Raw genomic sequence first — 19,939 nt, 5'->3', positions numbered from 1 at the left:
TCCCAATATATCTCCGCTTCTTGCCTGACCTTTGGGCCATTATGCTTGTTATGTAACTCAGATTTCCATGCTTGGGATTTCCCGCCATCATCCTCAGCCTCTCTCTGTATCAGATGTAACAGCTTTATATTTGTGCATAAAAGAGATTAAAGATGCATTTCTCTCACCTCGTTTCGCAGTGCTGGGAATACGGGATCTCACTCTGTCGCGAGCTCGCGTTCCAGTACGAGACTTTATACGATTATCAGAGCCTCAGCTGGATTCGGGTGAGTTAAGTCTCGTGAGATTAATGTTTCTTCTTGTTATCAAACAAACCTCCTGTGACGGGAGGTGCGAATTGCAGGACTTTGTCATTGTGGTCCTCGGTAAGGGGGTGTGAAGGCTGTCCTCGTCACCTGAGCGCGCTCGCACTCATCAGCCACCGCGGAGGATACGGTAATATGTGTGATAAAATCCAGCCTCAATCTGCTGTTTGCTTTTTTTTTTTTTTTTTGGCCAGAAAATGGAGGCGGCGTACTACGACAACATCATCGAGCAGCAGAGAATCGAACCGGAGTTCTTCCGAATGGGGTTCTACGGCAGGAAGTTTCCCTTCTTCCTCCGGGTGAGCTCTGGTTCTCCTCCACTCCTGCTTTATCCACTCCGTCATGCAACAGAACAAGATTTTATCACTTGCAGCGATTTTTATACAGCAAGGAGGTCGGTGGCCTTTCTGTGTGGAGCCTCCATTTCTCTCCGGTCTAAAAACATGCAGGAGGTTCACCGGAGCCCCTGAATAACCCAGACGTGTGAATGACAGTGAATGAACGGTTGCGTGTCTCTCGTGTCTCGGCTCCTGCGACGGATCCGTTGGATCGATCGGAAGGATGAATGAATGAATGAATCAAATCGGCCGGTGCTGTCAGGTGGAAGCACCGCGACGGGGTTAGCGAGCTTGTAATTTTGACAGGTGTTAATCTGCTACATTTTCCCCGTGGGTCATCACACCTTCCATCTCTCACCTCTCCAGAACAAGGAGTTTGTCTGTCGCGGCTACGACTACGAACGCCTGGAGGACTTCCAGCAGAGGATGCTCGGAGAATTTCCGCAAGCCATCGCCATGCAGCATCCCAACCACCCCGACGACACCATCCTGCAGAGCGATGCTCAGTGTATCCTGCTTTGCTATTTTATCATTTTGCTAATATTGCTAATATAATCATGTTGAACTTCAATCCCGAAGATCATCAATTTCGATCAGTGTTTCCAAACCCTTTTTTTGAACCACGCCACATCATTTACATTAGTAAAATCACGCGGCACAACTCTCAAGGAACATGTCAAAAACAATTTTTAATGAAATAGAATTTAACTGTAGTCTTGCGAGCATTTCTTCTACTATGATTTTGCAGGCGGGTAGCATTGATGTCTGGATTTAGCTGTGAGTTCAGCAGCTTTGTAGCTCGCTTTCAGAGCTTTTCTTCAACAACCCTGCCTGTTTCTCAGTCTGTTTACACAGATGAAGAAAATTGTCTTATCTTAAAGTGAAGAGTGTTTTAGTTTGGAAATGGCGTTTAAGTTTGCTTGGAATCACAGCACAGTTGGACAGCTTTTCCCCGCACACCAGGCACAACGGAGTCAGTTTCCCACTAAAAGCGAATCCAAATGCAATCCAACTCACCTTTTTTACCTTTTACAGGACCAGAGGGTCCTGACTGAATACTTTTTCTTTTATCCATGGCGAATCCCTGCAGCTTCTTTCACTACCCGTTGCCTTCTAGTGGAAGGGCATTAGAATTCTGCCTTTCACTGCATGCTACCTACATCGATAGATGTACCAAGACGCATTAATTGCTTTGAATAAATAATTTTTGGAGCAATCAAGTGAAAGTGGGCACAGAATCAGGATCAGAAAAACTTGATTTGTCCCCGGGGGGCAATCGAGGGGCACACGGGGTAGCAGCATCAGAGTTGTGAACATGTGAATAGAAAGAGTAAAGTAAAAAGTAAAAAATAAAAATAAAAAAATGAAATTAAAAAGAAAAAAAAAAAAAGAGAAAAATGAGAATTTCATATAAATAGATAAATTATTTTACTATATTGTGCAGATTGTCGGTACCCAATCGCTCTGCATTTATGCGAACCCCTCGCAGTTGGACGGCTCTGGGGTCAAAGGTCGCCCTTCTCCTCTGGGTTTTGCTGGCGGGGCAGCGGAGTCTGCAACCAGAGGGGAGCCACTCGAAAACCGGCCGTAACACTGATTTTAAACGAGTAAATAAATCACCCATCCATTGGATGATAAATAATTCAAATATTAGTCGTAGGACTGCATTTTTTGACATTGTATTGCATGAACATATAACATTACTACCCAAAAAGGAGGGGAAAATGCGATAAAACAGCGAGTCCCTCGCAGCGAGCTGGGTTTCTTCCCCGGGTCCCTCCCCTGCCTGTCCGATCCTTGACGCCCGGCTCGTAGACTTGCAGATTTATGCGGTGACTCCGGTCTCGGACATTTCTGACGTGCCTCAGCTGGAACGCGTTCCTGAGAGGATCAAGAGCTTCTACCGCATAAACAACGTCAGCCGCTTCCACTATGACAGGCCTTTCCACAAGGGTCCCAAGGATCGCGAGAACGAGTTCAGGGTACGGCCCCGGCAGCCTCGCCCCGTCCATTTCACCTCACACACACACACACACACACACACACACACACTGAATCAGAATGTAACAACAGTTGAAAAAGGAGATACAAGTCAAGTTGTGTGGAAAAGAGTGTTTCTTTAGTCTTCCAGGTGATGTAAGCAGGTGCAACACCCCCTGGTGGTCATACCTCGGAGGCCCGCCGCCGTCGGGAAGCAGGGCCTTTGAAGCTCAAGAAAAACTCTGAAATAGATGAGAAATGAGAAAACACAAAGAAATGTCTTTCATTAAGAGCTCATCCGCGTAAAATGGTTTTGGTGACATTTAAATCCCCTCACCGAAACAATCAAGTTTTTCTCCCTCACAAACTTCTCGAGCCTGATTTAAGTGTAGCATCGTCTTTTAAATTTTTATTTTAAATTCTATATCTCTAAAAAGCGAGTGTTTATTAGTTGTAAGCTGCCCCGTGTCGCTTTTGGAGATTTAAATTTCAGCTTTGCGCAACTTGCCGTCACCTCCGTCTGAACTGCCGGCCACATTAGTCATAAATCCAGCGACGTGATGTAACGCGGCCGAAAGATGATCTAAAAGTCGTGACGGGATACGGAGAGCTGCATAAAGTCCCGACGCAGCCATTAGGATAAATGTGCATTAACTGGAAAACACAACAAATGTATTCTCACATTATAACTACGTAAGGCTGCAGATGATGATCGCTTTTATATGTTGACTCATCCATCGATGCTTATTCTTATAGACTATTCAAATTAAATAACCCACCTGTTAAATTACCCTTCTTATAACAAATCCTTTAAACCAGGCACGTTCGAAGTTCGGCCCGCGGGCCAAATTCGTCCCGTGTTCAAATTTACACCGGCCCCCAGCCTCTGTCATAAAATCAAAAATAAAATGAAATTTGGTTTGGCAGCCCGTTTTTTTATTTTGTATTTTTGAACAGAGCCTAAAATTGCAAGAAAATGAAAAACACTACATTTCTCTTAATTGATAATGAGTCATTCAAGGATTCATTCGGGCCTCTGAATGATATTCCCTGTTAGTGTTGTTTTCCCACTCACATGTTTAAATGCAGAAGGTCATAGTAAGAATTTATTGGAAATAATGTGTAATATTTCAAATGAGCCAGACAGACTTTTTCCTCATTTTATGTGGTATTCAAATATGAAAGACAGAGTGATTTTGTTAAAACTTTAGATTTGTGTCCTGTGTTAAGACATTTGCAATAAAAAAAAAAAAAAATTAAATAGTTTATTTTCATTTAATTTTAATGGCTCAAATAACGTCAGGCCGAACGGTCGGACCGTACACATTTATACCTCGCCAAATATTGATATGATTTTGAATTTAGAGTTTGATAGACAACCACAAACCTTATCTTCAGCAGCACTATGGAGGAATAGCAGAGGATGGGTTGGTTTATTCTGGAACTATTTCAAAAAAAAAAAAAAAAAAGCCAACTCGTGCATCCTGCGGGGAATTAGAGCCTGCTCAGCATGATACCGGGCTTTCCTCTGACATAGTAACCCAAATTTGAGATCCAGTCACACCAGGGCTTTTCACTTTCACTCTTCTCTCCGCTGACCTACATGCTAGCGCGCAGAGCTGCACGGTTATTTATCCAATGTTGCGCCGAGTCCTCGGTGTTTGCACGACAAGCGCTCGATAGGAGTTTTTGAAGCCTGTCTGCTTGTTTCACAGAGCCTGTGGATTGAGAGGACGACCCTGATCCTCTCTCGCCCTCTCCCTGGGATCTCCCGCTGGGCGGAGGTGGAGAGAAGAGAAGTGGTGAGGAATCACTGGATCATTTCAAAGCTCACACGCCGAAGTCCGAAGTCGCTCCGGGGCTTCATATCGACACGCTCAAGTTATCGCAATCCGCCTTAGGGTGAATATCGTCTTCATTTTTTTTTCCCCCCAAGGTGGAGGTGAGCCCCTTGGAGAACGCCATCTATGTGGTGGAGAACAAAACGCAAGAGTTGAGGACTCTGATAAGCCAGTACCAACACAGACAGCATCACGGCAACATCAACCCTCTGAGCATGTGTCTGAACGGGGTGATCGATGCGGCCGTGAACGGAGGAATCGCCAGATACCAAGAGGTAGGGAGGAAACGCGTGGAAAGGGCGGACGTAAAAAGAACATAAATACGACTCAAAGCAAAAAAAAAAAAAAAATGTCCACCAACAGGCGTTTTTCGACAAGGACTACATCAGCAGCCATCCAGAAGACACCGAGAGGATCACGCATCTGAAGGATCTGATGCAGGAACAGGTCGGGCAGCGGTTTGCGGGCCGAGATTCAACGCTTAAATGCTGCGGAAATCCATTCTTATCCATTTTAGCCTGTAGTACAATAGACCATTTGCGATGCCTAGCAACAGTAACATTGACGACGGCGGAGGCCGATGATTCGGAGTGGGTGCGGGATAACGTTATATATGTAACCGCAGAACTCCTGAGGAGGCAATGACAGTCTTGCTCTGGAACAGGTCCACATTCTGGGAGTCGGGCTGGCCGTTCACGAGAAGCTGGTGCATCCAGAGATGCGTCCCCTGCACAAGAAGCTGGTGGATCAGTTCCACATGATGAGGACGGGTTTACACCACGTGAGCTCCTGTTTGAATCTTGCAGCATCGCCGGAAGTTCATGGATGTAGTTTTGCAGAAGGTGCATTTTTAGGAATGCCTGCGTGGTCGGGGTAAATAGTCAGAGTAGTATATTGTGTCCACCCAGCAGGGAGTGCCTGGCGTGGACCGATTCGGCCCCGCAGGCTGTTCGGGGGTCAACTCTCCCAGAGGCATCCTCTCCTCCCACATGAGCCCCGAGAGTTTGCGCCTCATACACCGACACAGGTCAGTCTCACACACACACACACACACGTGCAGAAACATATAACCCGTCTGTCGTAACGACGTGAAGATATTGCAGCCAGCTGTGCGTTTTTGACGACAAACAGTCCCACCTCAGAGGGAGGGACGCTGCAGTGTTTTAAATATGGCTTTAAAAATGGCTAAATGGCAAGTCAAATGGACTCAAGGGAAAATAATCATATTGCACATATTGTAAATGAATTTAATGACATTTAATATTTTTCAATATAATGATAAAAATGGTCAAAATGGTCAAAAATATGATTATTTTCTGTCTTTCTAATGCAGTACAAACTTCATACCATCAATACAAATATAATTATTAAGTTATTTATAGTTAAATATAAATATTTATAGTTTCATATAACTATAAATGTAAACAAAAAAGAATAATTTAGATTTTTAAATTTTTAAAGTTTATAAATATAAATATACATTTCAAATAAAAAACTCTTACTTATAGCTATAAATATAAATAAACATTTTACGTTTTAAAGTTTAAAGTTTGAATATAAATATAAATACAATGGAATGACTGGAATGCCCATTTAATCGTCCCACAGCGGGGAAATTTCAATTCACCCTGCAGAAACTTTGCTGGGGTCATTAGGCTGTAAATACTACATGTTAAAAACAGTAGCAAAAAAAAGAACAAAATGAATAAATAGTCTATAGACATAAATATAGATAGATATAACATGCCAATTTGTTGTCAAAATGGTGAAGCCGTGGTCTACGCGCATCATTGTATTTAGCTGCCAGCTAATGGGATTAGCTAATGGTTTTCTGGTGGGTAAAATAACATTATCCTCTGCGCCTGCTCCCACATCCTCCCCCCTAACCGCATCCACATCCCTGATTCTGAGACTCCTTTTTTTTTTTCATTTCAAACGTGAACCTCAAGCGGCTCGTTGGAAACCGAAGGAAATACTGCACGTCCTTTCGATGAGCAGCTCCTCGTCGTGAAAGTCTTGTATTTGAGCTTCTGTAATAACGAAAATCAGGTCAAGCACTCGCTTGAAACTTGATAGTTTATACAGTACAGCTGCAATCCCTCCAGAACAACTGAAATATGTCCTAAATGCTGCATTGAGTATATAGACTTGTTTCCGCTCGTGTAGCCACATCTTTTCAAATATAAAACTTTAAGATGATTCAATTATACGGCACATAAAGACATATTAGTGTAACATCTGTCGGAAATCAACAGCTATCCGCCGCTCCCGGTGAGCACAGTTGAATTGGCCGTACGTAAGAATACTGCTTTCGCTCGTTTGACCGGGATCCTCTTGAATGTAATGCCGGAATCAAGGTTGAGGCCGTAACGCAGCAGGACAAACGTGTCGGTCAAAAAGTCGTCTCCTCCACACGGAGTCCAATCTGTTCTTCTCTTCCTCAGCCCTCTGAACCTGCAGGGCTCGATCCGCCACTCTTCTTCCTCCCTGTCCTCGCACACCTCGAGTGAGGCAGGAAACCTGGTCATAATGACTGATGGTCTGATAGGGGAACACCCCGAGGAGGCCATACACATGCAGGTAAGCCCCCAAAAAAATAAGCTGCATGCTGAAAATGATGAAGTTGAAATTGTGTGATTTTTCTCTCGCTGTGAGCTGTACATCACATTTAATCAATGTGCAGTACCTGCTCAGACTTCCTCTTTACGCACTGAGGATTCATTTTATGCATATGTAATTAATTATGTAAATAAATGTATTCATTATTTATCTAATTGCATTTATTTATTTACTTATTTATTTATTTATTTATTATCTATCTAATTTCATTATATAAATATTTTTTTACCTTTTTATTTTTTTCTTATGTTATTTATCTATCTATCTATCTATCTATCTATCTATCTATCTATCTATCTATCTATCTATCTATCTATCTATCTATCTATCTATCTATCTATCTATCTATCTATCTATCTATCTATCTATCTATCTATCTATCTATCTATCTATCTATCTATCTTTTCCATTTTACGTATTTATCCATTTATTTATCCATTTTATTTATTTATCTATATCTTTATTTATCTATTTTACTTATTCATCTATTTATATGTATATTTTATTTATTTATGTATTTCTTTATTTATCTATTTTTCTTATTTATCCATTTATGTATACATTTTATTTATTTATCTGTTTATTTGCAGCCAAGCCCCTCATCCTCCAGCCTGAGCTCAATCCGCTCCAATTCCTCTCAGATTATCAACTCAGCTCCCTCGAGTGCCAGAGGTATGCAAATTCAATTCACTCATTATACAATGAGCACTCCCTGGATAATTACATACCCTGAATATGCAAATAGTCAGAGTAGTATATAAATAGCAGTATACGCTACTGTATATATACAGTATATAGATATATATATACCTGTGGAATGGCAGATGTCAGGATCTGACATTTTCCTCGTTTTTCGCCCTCCAAGGCTCGCCATCCTTGCCCGATAAGGCCAAACACAACCGGGAAGTGATGATCCTGCTCCCGTCTCACCGTGAGCGGATGAATAACTCCATGTACTACAACATGGCCGAAAACGGACAGGTAAGAGAGGGAGCGCAGGCCTCCACAAAGGAAATAAGCCATATCGGAAAAATAACGAAGAAAATAAAAAATATCCGAAATCTGCTTCTTGATCCGGATAATCCGCAAAATATCATCAGGAGCTTTGCTAGTAGATTCTAAACAGGTGCTAACAACCAAATGCCTCAATAAGTAAAGGAAGCCCCCAAAGCTGCCGGCCCGATCTGAGACAAGGACACGTTCGTCCAGCAATTTTGTTATTTTATTTCCCCCTGAGCATATATGGCGTATTTCCACGCTCAAAGCACAAACAGTCTTGCAGCAAAACAGGGGCGTCAGCCTGCAGCTTCTTCTGCAGTGAACAAAAACCCCAGGGTTTGGTTCCCAGTCAATCCAGCTTTAACTCTTGAAGGTGAAACCTCTGCTCAGATGATGTTTACACCAGGAGAGGGAGGAGGTTCCCCTCCATCTCTGTACGACGTGTGACCCGAGTGCAGGATAAGCGGCGTTAACGAATGTTACCGTGTCACAGCAGTGACTGTTTATATTTGAACAGAATGGAATTTGAGTCTTTCCTTTAGATTATTACATTCATCATGGAAATTTATTAGAAAAATGAATAAAAATCGGGCTTAGTAAATGACTCCTTCACCTGCACTGTAGACCATAACACACAACTGATTTACCTATATCCATAAATATATACATGTAAATATGTATGCTTGCATACATGCATAATGCATATTCTGTGTATGCATATCTATTATTATACTGTGTCGTTTTATACAGTTTAACTGTATATAAATATTATGAATACATACACAGTACATATATACAGTTTAGATGTGTATACGTACACACAGTATATATATGTATACGTATACAGATACAGTTTATATATACAGCTTAGATGTATACACACACAATACACACACATATATATATATATATATATATATATATATATATATATATACACGTATGTATAAATATATGATACATGTGTATATATCGGAAAAAAACTTGAAAAGTTGTATATACACACATACACATGTATGTATAAATTAATAGATACGCACTCAAATACACATATATATGATTATATACATATATACACACACATGCACACATATACATATATATGAATATATATACATATATATATAATCACACACACATATCTATCTATCTATCTATCTATCTATCTATCTATCTATCTATCTATCTATCTATCTATCTATCTATCTATCTATCTATCTATCTATCTATCTATCTATCTATCTATCTAAAACATTTCTGAATACAGCGATAAACATTTTCAAGGCCGTCCCTTCTCTTTGGACGATGATGTAAGACGAACAAGGGTTAAAAACAATATTAGTAAGAGTAATGAGGGATATGCGAAATAAACCTAATGATTAATCAAAGTGAAATGAACAGGCGTGGGGTCAAGTGCTGACGATTTCTCAGCCTGGAAATACTTCTTCCCCCGATCGAAGCGATCGTCCGCCCGTTTTTTTTTTTTCCAAGCGAGGGGAACATTTCACATCGAGTCACATTTGATCAAAATTTTAAGAGAAGGCCTCATCCACCGTTGAATGTTGCTCTTGTCTTCCCGCAGAACAACCACATGCAGCGTGCCTTATTTCAGCAAGTCAGTCCCTGTAAGCCCTGTGCCGACCCCCACGGGACCCTGCCAGAGAAAGGTAACGCGCATCCAGGTTGGAATTCGCCGCGTCACGTTTCCAGGTTTCTCACACGTCTACTTTTATCCTCCAGTTTATCCGAACGCTCCCAGCAGCTGGAGTCTGGATGGCGAGAACCGGGAGCAGGTATCCTACATACCGTCTTCTACGGGAGGGGCGATGATGCCCCCCGTCCCGCCCCGGTCCTTCCCACCAGGTATGGTCTCTCCTCAACTGTATTTATTTTTTCTGCCAGGATTATTTTTCGAATTCTTTCCCTTCTCTCCCCGGCAGGACACTTCCTGATGCACTGTGATGCGTTCACCCACCAGAGCGCCGACCCTCCCCCCGCCCTGCCCGTCCGGTCCCTGCGAAAGGTAACGCCCACCACCCCGATCGGGCTCGGTTTTCGCCTTGAGTTTCGTCTAAAATCCAAACTCCCAGCACGTTCCTTTGCTTTTTTTAGTCTTGAATGAGCTGCTTTCATGGATTTTTGTTTGGACTTACAGGAATAGAATGTAAATGCTGCTTGGAGACGATAATCAGAAAGCAACTTTACTTGAGATTTACTAATCTCTACTTATTGCTGCGTTGATTCAAATTTAAGAATGTAATTATATTCATATAGCTTTGCTTTCTTTCCAAGAATGTCTATTCCTTTATTATTTATTTTATTTATTGTGTCTCTCTCTCTCTCTCTCTCTCTCTATATATATATATATATATTAATCTATATAGTTATATACATTTTTTTAAATTTATTTTATTATTTCCCCATGAGGGATGAATAAAGGGTAAATTATTATGTTCATTTTTATTTTTAATTTCAAGAATCCTTTTTTTGTTTGTAATACACAATAGCTCTCCAGAGAGACGAATTAATTTGTTCAGTCACGGTTTAACGATTTAACGCCATTATGCAGTCATTTTCACTTATTCTCCGAATCCGAGCACCTTTTGTTTCTTAAATGTGGGACATGTGAGGATGCGGTTCTTGGATCATGTGAAAGCGTCTAAAGCACACGTGTCAAACCTACGGCCCGCGGGCCAAATGTGGCCCGACACGTCATTTTATGTGGCCCACCAGAACGTCTTAAAAGGTCTGATTGCCTTAAAATAAATAAGTCAAACGCGCGCATTGACCATAAACTACATTTCCCATGCCGATCATGTTACCAGTGAAGTGACGGCGTCCTGCGATTAGATCGCAGTTTATCCATATCAATGTGGATTGAGAAATAAAAAATGATCCCTAAATTTTCCTAGAAGAGACCAATAGATGCAGATAGAAGACTGTTTCAGGAATACATATGTAACATATTGGATTTGAATGAGTAATGGAAGGAGTGGTTACATTTATTTTACATTTGGTTACATTACATTTTGTTACATTTAGTTTTATACATTTATACTGTTACCATTACATCTTGGCCCTTTGAGGGCAGCCATTATGCTGATGTGGCCCTCGGTGCCTCACCCATTCACTCGTGTCATGCTCTAACTTTTATTCTTGCTGGTCTCGGTCCATTCGCATCCTGTTTATTTTTGTTATTGCTGTCACTCTGTTTATGTTCTTATTCTTGTTGTCACTTTGGTTGTGTATTCTCACCCTTACTGTCCTTTTTTTCCCATTTTATTGCCTGTTCTTGTTGTTGTTGTTGTTGTTGTTGTTGTTGTTGTTGTTCACCACTCTGCTGTCTATTTATTTGTGGATGTCTTTTGTTATCTTTTAATTGTCTATTTATATTTATACTGTAACTATTAGACTTCTGTGACAAAAGAATTTGCCCTGTAGGGATCAAAAAAAGTATATATTATCTTATCTTATCTTATCTTATCTTATCTTATCTTATCTTATCTTATCTTATCTTATCTTGTCATGTCTAGTCCTGTCTAGTCATGTTTAGTCATGTTTAGTCATGTCTAGTCATGTCTATGTCTATTTATACTGTAACTGTAATGCTCCTGAGACAAAAGAATTTCCCCCTATAGGGATCAAAAAAGTATATCTTATCTTATCTTATCTTATCTTAAATCAACTCAACTCATCTCAACTCATCTCATCTCATCTCATCTCATCTCATCTCATCTCATCTCATCTCATCTCATCTTATCTTATCTTATCTTGTCTAGTGTCTATTTATATTTATACTGTAACTGTTACGCTTCATTGACAAGAGAATTTTCCCTACAGGGATCAAAAAAGTATATCTTACCTTAACTTAACTTAACTTAACTTAACTCAACTCAACTCAACTCAACTCAACCCAAGTCAACTCATCTTATCTTATCTTATCTTATCTTATCTTATCTTATCTTATCTTATCTTATCTTAACTTAACTTAACTTAACTTAACTTAACTTAACTTAACTTAACTCAACTCAACTTAACTTATCTTAAATTAGTTTGACACCCCTGCTCTAAAGCGTGTCTTTCAATGAATTCAACCTGTGTGTGATTGTTAAGACGCCGTTGGTAAATACAAGCACACGCCGTGACGCGTGCGGCCTGTTTCTCCGCAGTCTCCGCTCCACCCCATCCCCGGCTCCCCCACCAGCCCTCAGTCGGCGTTGGGCGGCAGTAACTCCACCCTGTCGGGCAGCGCCAGCAGCGGCGTTTCCTCCCTGAGCGAGAGCAACTTTGGCGGCCAGTATCCGGATCCGGGCCCCATCAGGAACGACGCCTTGGAGCCTCTGCCCAGCCACCTGTGGTCGCCCCCCGACGAGTACCTGGCCTCCCCCTACCTGCACATCCACTACGGCGGACCAGAGATTGACTCAGTGGACCCGGTCCGTCCCTTTCATTACCGCAGCCCCGCATCTCACCCGCACACTCACCAGCACCCTCACGCTCACGCCCACGCCGGTCTCGACGGCCACCCCCACGGGCCGCCGCCCCACGGCCACGCGCCCTCCCACGGCCCCCACCACATCCCGTACCGCAGGCCTCAGCCGCCGGCCGTCCCGCCCAAACCCTACCTGAGGGAGGGGTGTATCCCCGAGGAGGAGCTGCAGCCTCAGCCCATCCCGCTGCCCCGCAGGATCTTCCACTCCCCCCACGGCCACAGGGAGGACCAGGCCAAACACCCCTGGGAGCAATGCATCAGCGAGGAGCACGAGGAGACGCAGTGATGAGGAATCTCCTCTCGTTTTTTTTGTTTTTTTTCATCTACTTCCCTTCATTCGCAGCGTAACGGAAGCGGCGAGAACCCGACGCGACGAGCGAAATACATTCGGCTAACCTTTTCTTGCATGCTCGCTTTATTCTCAGCGCACACGAGGGAGAGAGCGGACGGAAGGAACCGGGACGATGCACCGCCGCTGCTTCCTGCGGCCACGTAGATATTTTCAAAAGAAAACGTATCCGTCCAACGACACCACGGATAACATTCACTTTGTTCGAAATTGATATTGATCGTACGCGATCGTACGACTCGTCTGTGAGCATGTTTTTCTTTTTGATCGGAAAATAACACGGCGACTGTTTTCGTGGAAATCCGACCGCCGTGACCCCGGGGCAGCGGTACGAGCTCCTTCGATTTCGCTTCTCACGACACAAAGCGACTTCACGAGGTCGTCGTTCATAGTGAAGTGACTTCTCAGCTTTAAACGCTTCATACACACAAATTCTTATTTTGATAAATTTGCTACATTCTAGTGTTTTCCAAGGTTTGTGCCCGTTTTTTTCTTTTTTTTTTCAACTTATTTTTTTATTTCTTTTCAAAACCACTATTAAGTGCTCCTTAATGGTGAATCATATCAGATGGCGCACTCCAATGTGTGTCGCTGCCAGGCAGTCATTAATTGCGGGTTCTGAAGTTTTGGACCTGCATCTCCAGGGACACACACACTTCAGTCACTGACAGTTCTCCATCCGTACCGCGTGTGCGGAAAACCTACGTGAATGTATTCAGATGAGATGTTCTATTTGTATAGCGAACCTCCATTGGAAACAAAAAAAAAAAAAAACGATAAAAAAAAAAGAAAACTACTGGTTTTTGTTAAAGTGCTTTGAGTTCAGTCGATGTTGAAGAAGTCTCTATCCGTCTATTTTTTTGTTTTTTTTTTGAAAGGATTGACGGAGGGAAACCAGACGACGGCGACGGGCCGTCTGGGACGGATGGCGCCCGAGCCCGTCACGTCTCACAAGACGGGTCGGAACCCCCCGGATCCCCTCCCCTTTTCCTCCCCTTCTCCCCCCCCCCGCGTCATTTGTCCCTTCTTTGTTTGGTTGTCAGGCCATGTTAAGCAGCGAGGGCTAAACCTGGACGGCTGCATTGTGTCTGATGACGTTGTCCCCGACCCCCTCGCTCCCCTTCCCCCCCCCCGCCCGTCCGCTGAGTGGCCGGTCAAGGAGCCCACTCGTTGGAATTGCCTACCTGCCTTAAGTGCACTCAGATGCAGTTTGACCTCTCATCTGGACTGTAAGAAGCTCATCTAGTGACATTCAGTTTCACTTTCCTCCCTCTCCTATCTCCCTCTCCCCCCACGTCCTCCTTAAAGCGAAACGATATCTGCCCGGTGACGTTTTTTTGTATGATTTTTTTTTTTCGCTTCGGTTTCATATCGTCGCTCGGTCGGTTACGGTGATTTCTTCTACCAGTGGCTCTTTTCTCACTCACCTTCAGCTGTTTTGAACACGAACGATACGTTTCAGGGGAACACCGACGCTCGGGTTCACCCTTCGAGGAGCCGCGGCACGGCCGAACAGTGCTCTTTATTGTCGAGGTCGGACGGATTTGGCTGATATTTTAACAATTACTTGTTTTCCTTGTTGTTTTCTTGCAGGTGGATGCTTTGTGTTACTGTATATCAAGTTGTCAGCTGACTAGACAACATCTATTTTTGTATATGGCATCATCAGTTGTGTGAACATATTTCAGAAACTGTACCGAGACGGAAGGCCCGGGTACTTCATAGGCTGCTCCACTTTGTATGGAGATGAGGTTAGGTATATCCACTATGTGAGTATCTAGTACGGCTTTTGATGGCACAGGGGATAACTGGTGACTGAAGAGATACTCAAATCATAGGTACAATAGAATTTTTCAATGTAAATTCTGTTATTGTACAAACAGTAGTATTGTGAAATATTTTTGAGAATTATTGCAGATGCCCCCTCCCCTCTAAAAAAAAGGTTTATTGTTGTTTTGTGTACATACATGTACTCCAGAGATCAGTGTAACTGGTAAATATCTATAATCAGTGTTTAAAAAAAGAAAAAGAAAAAAAAAAAGGAAAAAGAGGACGAATTCATTAGACCGTGGCTGTCTTCTCCACCGTTCTTGACTCTCAGTCTCATATAAATAATTTATACACTTTTCAATGTGCTTTCCTGTACATATGGTGTTAGCATGATCGGACCGTGTTTGGTTGTAAAAGTGGTTTTCCTACTCCCATAACTGCTGTGGTATGGAATTCATTAATGATGCCAAACAATAAAGACAATCTTTTATCAGCTCTGACCTGCCGGCCCTCGCCTCTGCTGTGTTGGGATGCTGCAGGGCTGCAGTTCTCCGGGTGGCCACTAGAGGGCGCTGTATGCCGCAGGAAAGAAATATATAACAACAAGCCTGGTCGCAAAATGTATGGTGAGTGCGTGTGCGCGTGCACACTTGCAGTCTGCGCCTGGTTGCAAAAGCACCGGGTTTGGAAATGAAGGAGAGAAAGATAGAAAGAAAGAAAGGAAGAATGAAAGAAAGGGTCTCTGCTATCAGTCTCATCCTGGCTGACAGCAGCATCTCGCTCTCTCTTTCTGAGTTAGATAGATAGATAGATAGATAGATAGATAGATAGATAGATAGATAGATAGATAGATAGATAGATAGATAGATAGATAGATAGATAGATAGATAGATAGATAGATAGATAGATAGATAGATAGATAGATAGATAGATAGAAGGATTGATTTTGTCTTTCTTCTTTCATTTAGTCATTATTAATCCAGTTGTTCTTTCTCAGTTCAACGGCTAAATGAATAGATGGGTTGATTGACTGATACAAGACAGACTTAATTTGTTTTTATTTTAATCGTACTTTTCTGTCTATCTTAAATTTTTAGATACTTTGATTAAGTGAGGAATACAACAGGACTAGATGGAAAGATAGACACATAATCGATAGAACGTTGATTTTGATTTTCCCTAAATCTTTCATTCATACTTTCTCTCGCTCTGTCTTTCAGTGATAATACGTTGATTCATACAACCTGGATGAATGGATTGATAGATAAATAGAATGATTCATACATACATAAATATATACACACATATATGCATACATACATACATATGTCAGTACATACATGTATTCAAACGTAAATACATAGATACATACTTATGTAAATACATACAGACAGACATACATACATACAACCTCTATCCATACATACATAGGTACGTATGTATGTACATACATACAAATATACATATTTACATTCAAACATACATGCATACATAATTACATATGAACATACATACATAATTGTATGCATGTATACCTACATATCTATATACATACGCACATGCATACATACGTACAGAAATACATATATACATACATAGGCATGTATTACATACATGCATCCTTAGGTACAGAAATACATACATACATAGAAACACACATATTATACACATACAATTATACATATATATGAACATATGTACATATATACATGAATACATACATAAGTGCACATATGTAAGTGCACATAACATACCTACACATATGTTCAGATATACATTAATGTGTACATACATACATACATATGTGCATAAATATATACATAGGTACATACATATTTAAATTTTTGTTTTATCCATACATACACTAATATATACATATTTTTATATATAAACTTTTTATATATATATATATATACTGTGTACATATACACATCTTATCTTTATATATGTACCGTGCATGTACATAGATATATGTATATATATAATAACTACAATTATAAATACTCATGTACACATACTAATATGTATGTACATATATACATACAAACATTTATACACATATACAAACAACAATGAATACATACATAAATACACACATATTTACATAATATGTACATATACACTTACAAACGTACTTACATATATTCATACATACACAGTAACATACCTACATTCTGCACATATGTACATACATATACACATATAAATATACATACATACATAAGTTCATATACAGAAACATACTCATAATCATAAATTCATATACATATTATTTATATGTATATATGAATGTCTGTGTTTATATATATGTACATATGGAAAAAAATACATACCTACTTTTATACATATGTACATTTATACATTCATACATCCATATAAACATACTAACACACATATGTGTAGAAAGAATATTCATTTATACATAGACATATATGCATACATATGTACGTCTAAACACACATACCTATATAGACAATTATACCTACATATGTACATACATAAATGCAAACACACACATAAAAACATGCAAAGATACATACATACATACATACACATTTATATACATATATGCATACATATATACATAGATACGTACATACCAACACAGTTGCATACCTACATACATATATATATATGTAAAAACTCACATAGATGCATACAAAAGTACATATATACATACATATTATATATATTATATTCTAATATTCATCAATTCATATGTATATATTTACATATGTGTATATATATGTACATATGTACATAAATACATACATACATACGTACCTAAATGCATGAATACATATATTCATACAAACACACATATGTATGTAAAGAGATACAACATACACACACATATATATATATATATATATATATATATATATATATATATATTCATACATACACATTCACATACATATATAGATCTATACATAGATTCACAGCTATGTATGTATGTATATTTACATTTGCATATATATGTACATATGTACATACATACATATATATGTACATATGTACATACATATACAAATGTAAATATACATACATACATAAGTTCACATACATATGTACATAGATACATGCTTATATTAATTAATTCATAAACATATTCATATATGTATATGTGTGTGTGTATATACGTACATATAAAATACATACCTACTTTCTTAGATATGTACATATACATATTCATACATATATAAGTACAGAAATACATACATATATACAAACACACATATGTATGTATAGAGATACAACATAGATATATACATATAAACACACATACATATGCACATACATACCTTCATACATATGTACATACATAAAAACATGCATATATACACAATCACATACATACATACAAAAGTACATACATTCATATGTTCATGTATGCATAATTCTTATTTAAATTACATAAATTACTACATACTTATACTTATACTTATACATATGTATATATATATATGTACATTTATGTGTATATATATGAACACATACGCACATATATACATAAATATGTGCATACATATATACATACAGGCATATACATACATTGATACATATGTACATATGTATGTACATAAATACAGACAAACATATATACATACATTCATACTTACACTTTTAAATACATATATACATTACCTACATGAATATGTATACACATACATACATGTATACATACATATGTACATATACACATACATACATACAGTTACATACCTACATACATATGTCCATATGGACATACATACATACATACATATGTTCATTTATAGAACCATACTTATGTTCATAAATTCATATATATATATATATATGTATATATACATACGTATGTGTGTGTAAATGTCTGTGTATATATGTAAAAAGATTACATACGTACATGAATATATACCTAGTTTTGTACATATGTAAATTTGTGCAAACATACGTACATATATGCTTACATGTAAGCATATACATACGTGTATGTATACAGACATAAGTACATGAATACGTATATACAAATATTAATACGTACATGAATGCATACAAAGATGCATGCATACATATACATTTACATACCTACATACATATGTATATACATACATTCGTTCATATGTGCATACATACTTATATTCATAAATATATAAATGTATATGTACATACGTACATAAATACATACGTACTTCCTTACATATCTACATTCATAGATACATACATAGGTACATAAATGCATTAATACCTAAATAAATACAACACACTAATGTATTGAGAAACATACATATATACATATGCACACATATATACACATATAAACATACATAGGAATATACATACAAAATACATAATTGCATAACTGTATATTAATACAAAATTAATACATACCTAGATACATCCATCCATCCACACATTCATATGTTAAAACATACATACCTTCATAGATATATAAAGACATACATTTATACAGACACATCTACATAGATGCATATGTACACACATACATACATACATGTCTACGTGCATAGATACATTCATACCTCGATACATACTTACATTTGTACATACATACGTACATAAAAACATATGTAAATACCTACATATATTTACATTTATACCAACATATGTATATATATACATTTTGCGTACATATAAATTGACATACATACATACATACTTACATACATAGGTACATAAATACATATTTAGTTCATATAAACGCACATACACACGTGAGTATATGCATAATATATGCATATCCTGTTCATACAGGAACAGATAAGTACATACATAAATACATAGAAAGATACATAGAAACATACATATTTAAATTCATACGTATTCATACATACATATGTATGTACAAACATACATACACAATTAAATACATATATAACTGTACATAGGTAAATATATATATACATGTACATTTATATATGTTTGTATGTATGTATATATACATTCACACACATACATATATATGTACCATATGTACCTATGCACACACATACATAGATACATACATGCATACATATATACATAAGTACTTACATTTGTACATACATATATACATAAGTACCTGCATACATATATGCATACATGTACATGTACATATGTCGATACATACGTATGCGTGTGAATACATACAAAATATATACATACCTACATATATACAGAGATTAATACATAAATACATGTACATATGTACATACATAAATACTTACATACATAGAAATATAAATATATACATACCTACATAA

At 38.7% G+C, this 19,939-nt stretch overlaps 1 protein-coding gene across 5 annotated transcripts in view; it reads left to right on the top strand.

The window, feature by feature from the left end:
* LOC147214489 (dedicator of cytokinesis protein 3-like) overlaps window positions 1-15,193 on the top strand; it is a 52,204-nt gene extending 37,011 nt beyond the window's left edge. Inside the window, exons 39-54 of one of the 5 annotated variants that reach the window (XR_015104398.1) lie at window positions 180-266; window positions 500-604; window positions 1,010-1,151; window positions 2,459-2,625; window positions 4,339-4,425; window positions 4,560-4,739; window positions 4,828-4,911; window positions 5,129-5,306; window positions 5,376-5,491; window positions 6,909-7,044; window positions 7,674-7,755; window positions 7,949-8,064; window positions 9,665-9,749; window positions 9,823-9,945; window positions 10,023-10,105; window positions 12,252-12,906. Coding sequence is in view for 4 of the 5 variants with exons in the window: in XM_086142056.1 (XP_085998182.1) it covers window positions 180-266; window positions 500-604; window positions 1,010-1,151; window positions 2,459-2,625; window positions 4,339-4,425; window positions 4,560-4,739; window positions 4,828-4,911; window positions 5,129-5,245; window positions 5,355-5,491; window positions 6,909-7,044; window positions 7,674-7,755; window positions 7,949-8,064; window positions 9,665-9,749; window positions 9,823-9,945; window positions 10,023-10,105; window positions 12,252-12,860 (2,340 nt within the window). In the remaining variant the exon portion in view is untranslated. Of the gene's footprint in view, window positions 1-179; window positions 267-499; window positions 605-1,009; window positions 1,152-2,458; window positions 2,626-4,338; window positions 4,426-4,559; window positions 4,740-4,827; window positions 4,912-5,128; window positions 5,307-5,354; window positions 5,492-6,908; window positions 7,045-7,673; window positions 7,756-7,948; window positions 8,065-9,664; window positions 9,750-9,822; window positions 9,946-10,022; window positions 10,106-12,251 lie in introns of all 5 variants that reach the window. The other 4 variants (XM_086142058.1, XM_086142057.1, XM_086142056.1 and 1 more) reach the window with 4 other exon arrangements.
* The last annotated feature ends 4,746 nt before the right edge of the window (window positions 15,194-19,939 follow it).

This window comes from Fistularia commersonii, chromosome 34 (assembly GCF_037954325.1).
Source record: "Fistularia commersonii isolate RoL2024-O1a breed Wild chromosome 34, RoL_Fcom_v1.0, whole genome shotgun sequence".
NCBI classification, from domain to species: Eukaryota; Metazoa; Chordata; class Actinopteri; order Syngnathiformes; family Fistulariidae; genus Fistularia; species Fistularia commersonii.
The sequence above is the reverse complement of the archived record's forward strand: the minus strand, read 5'-3'. Positions and strand labels throughout refer to the sequence as shown.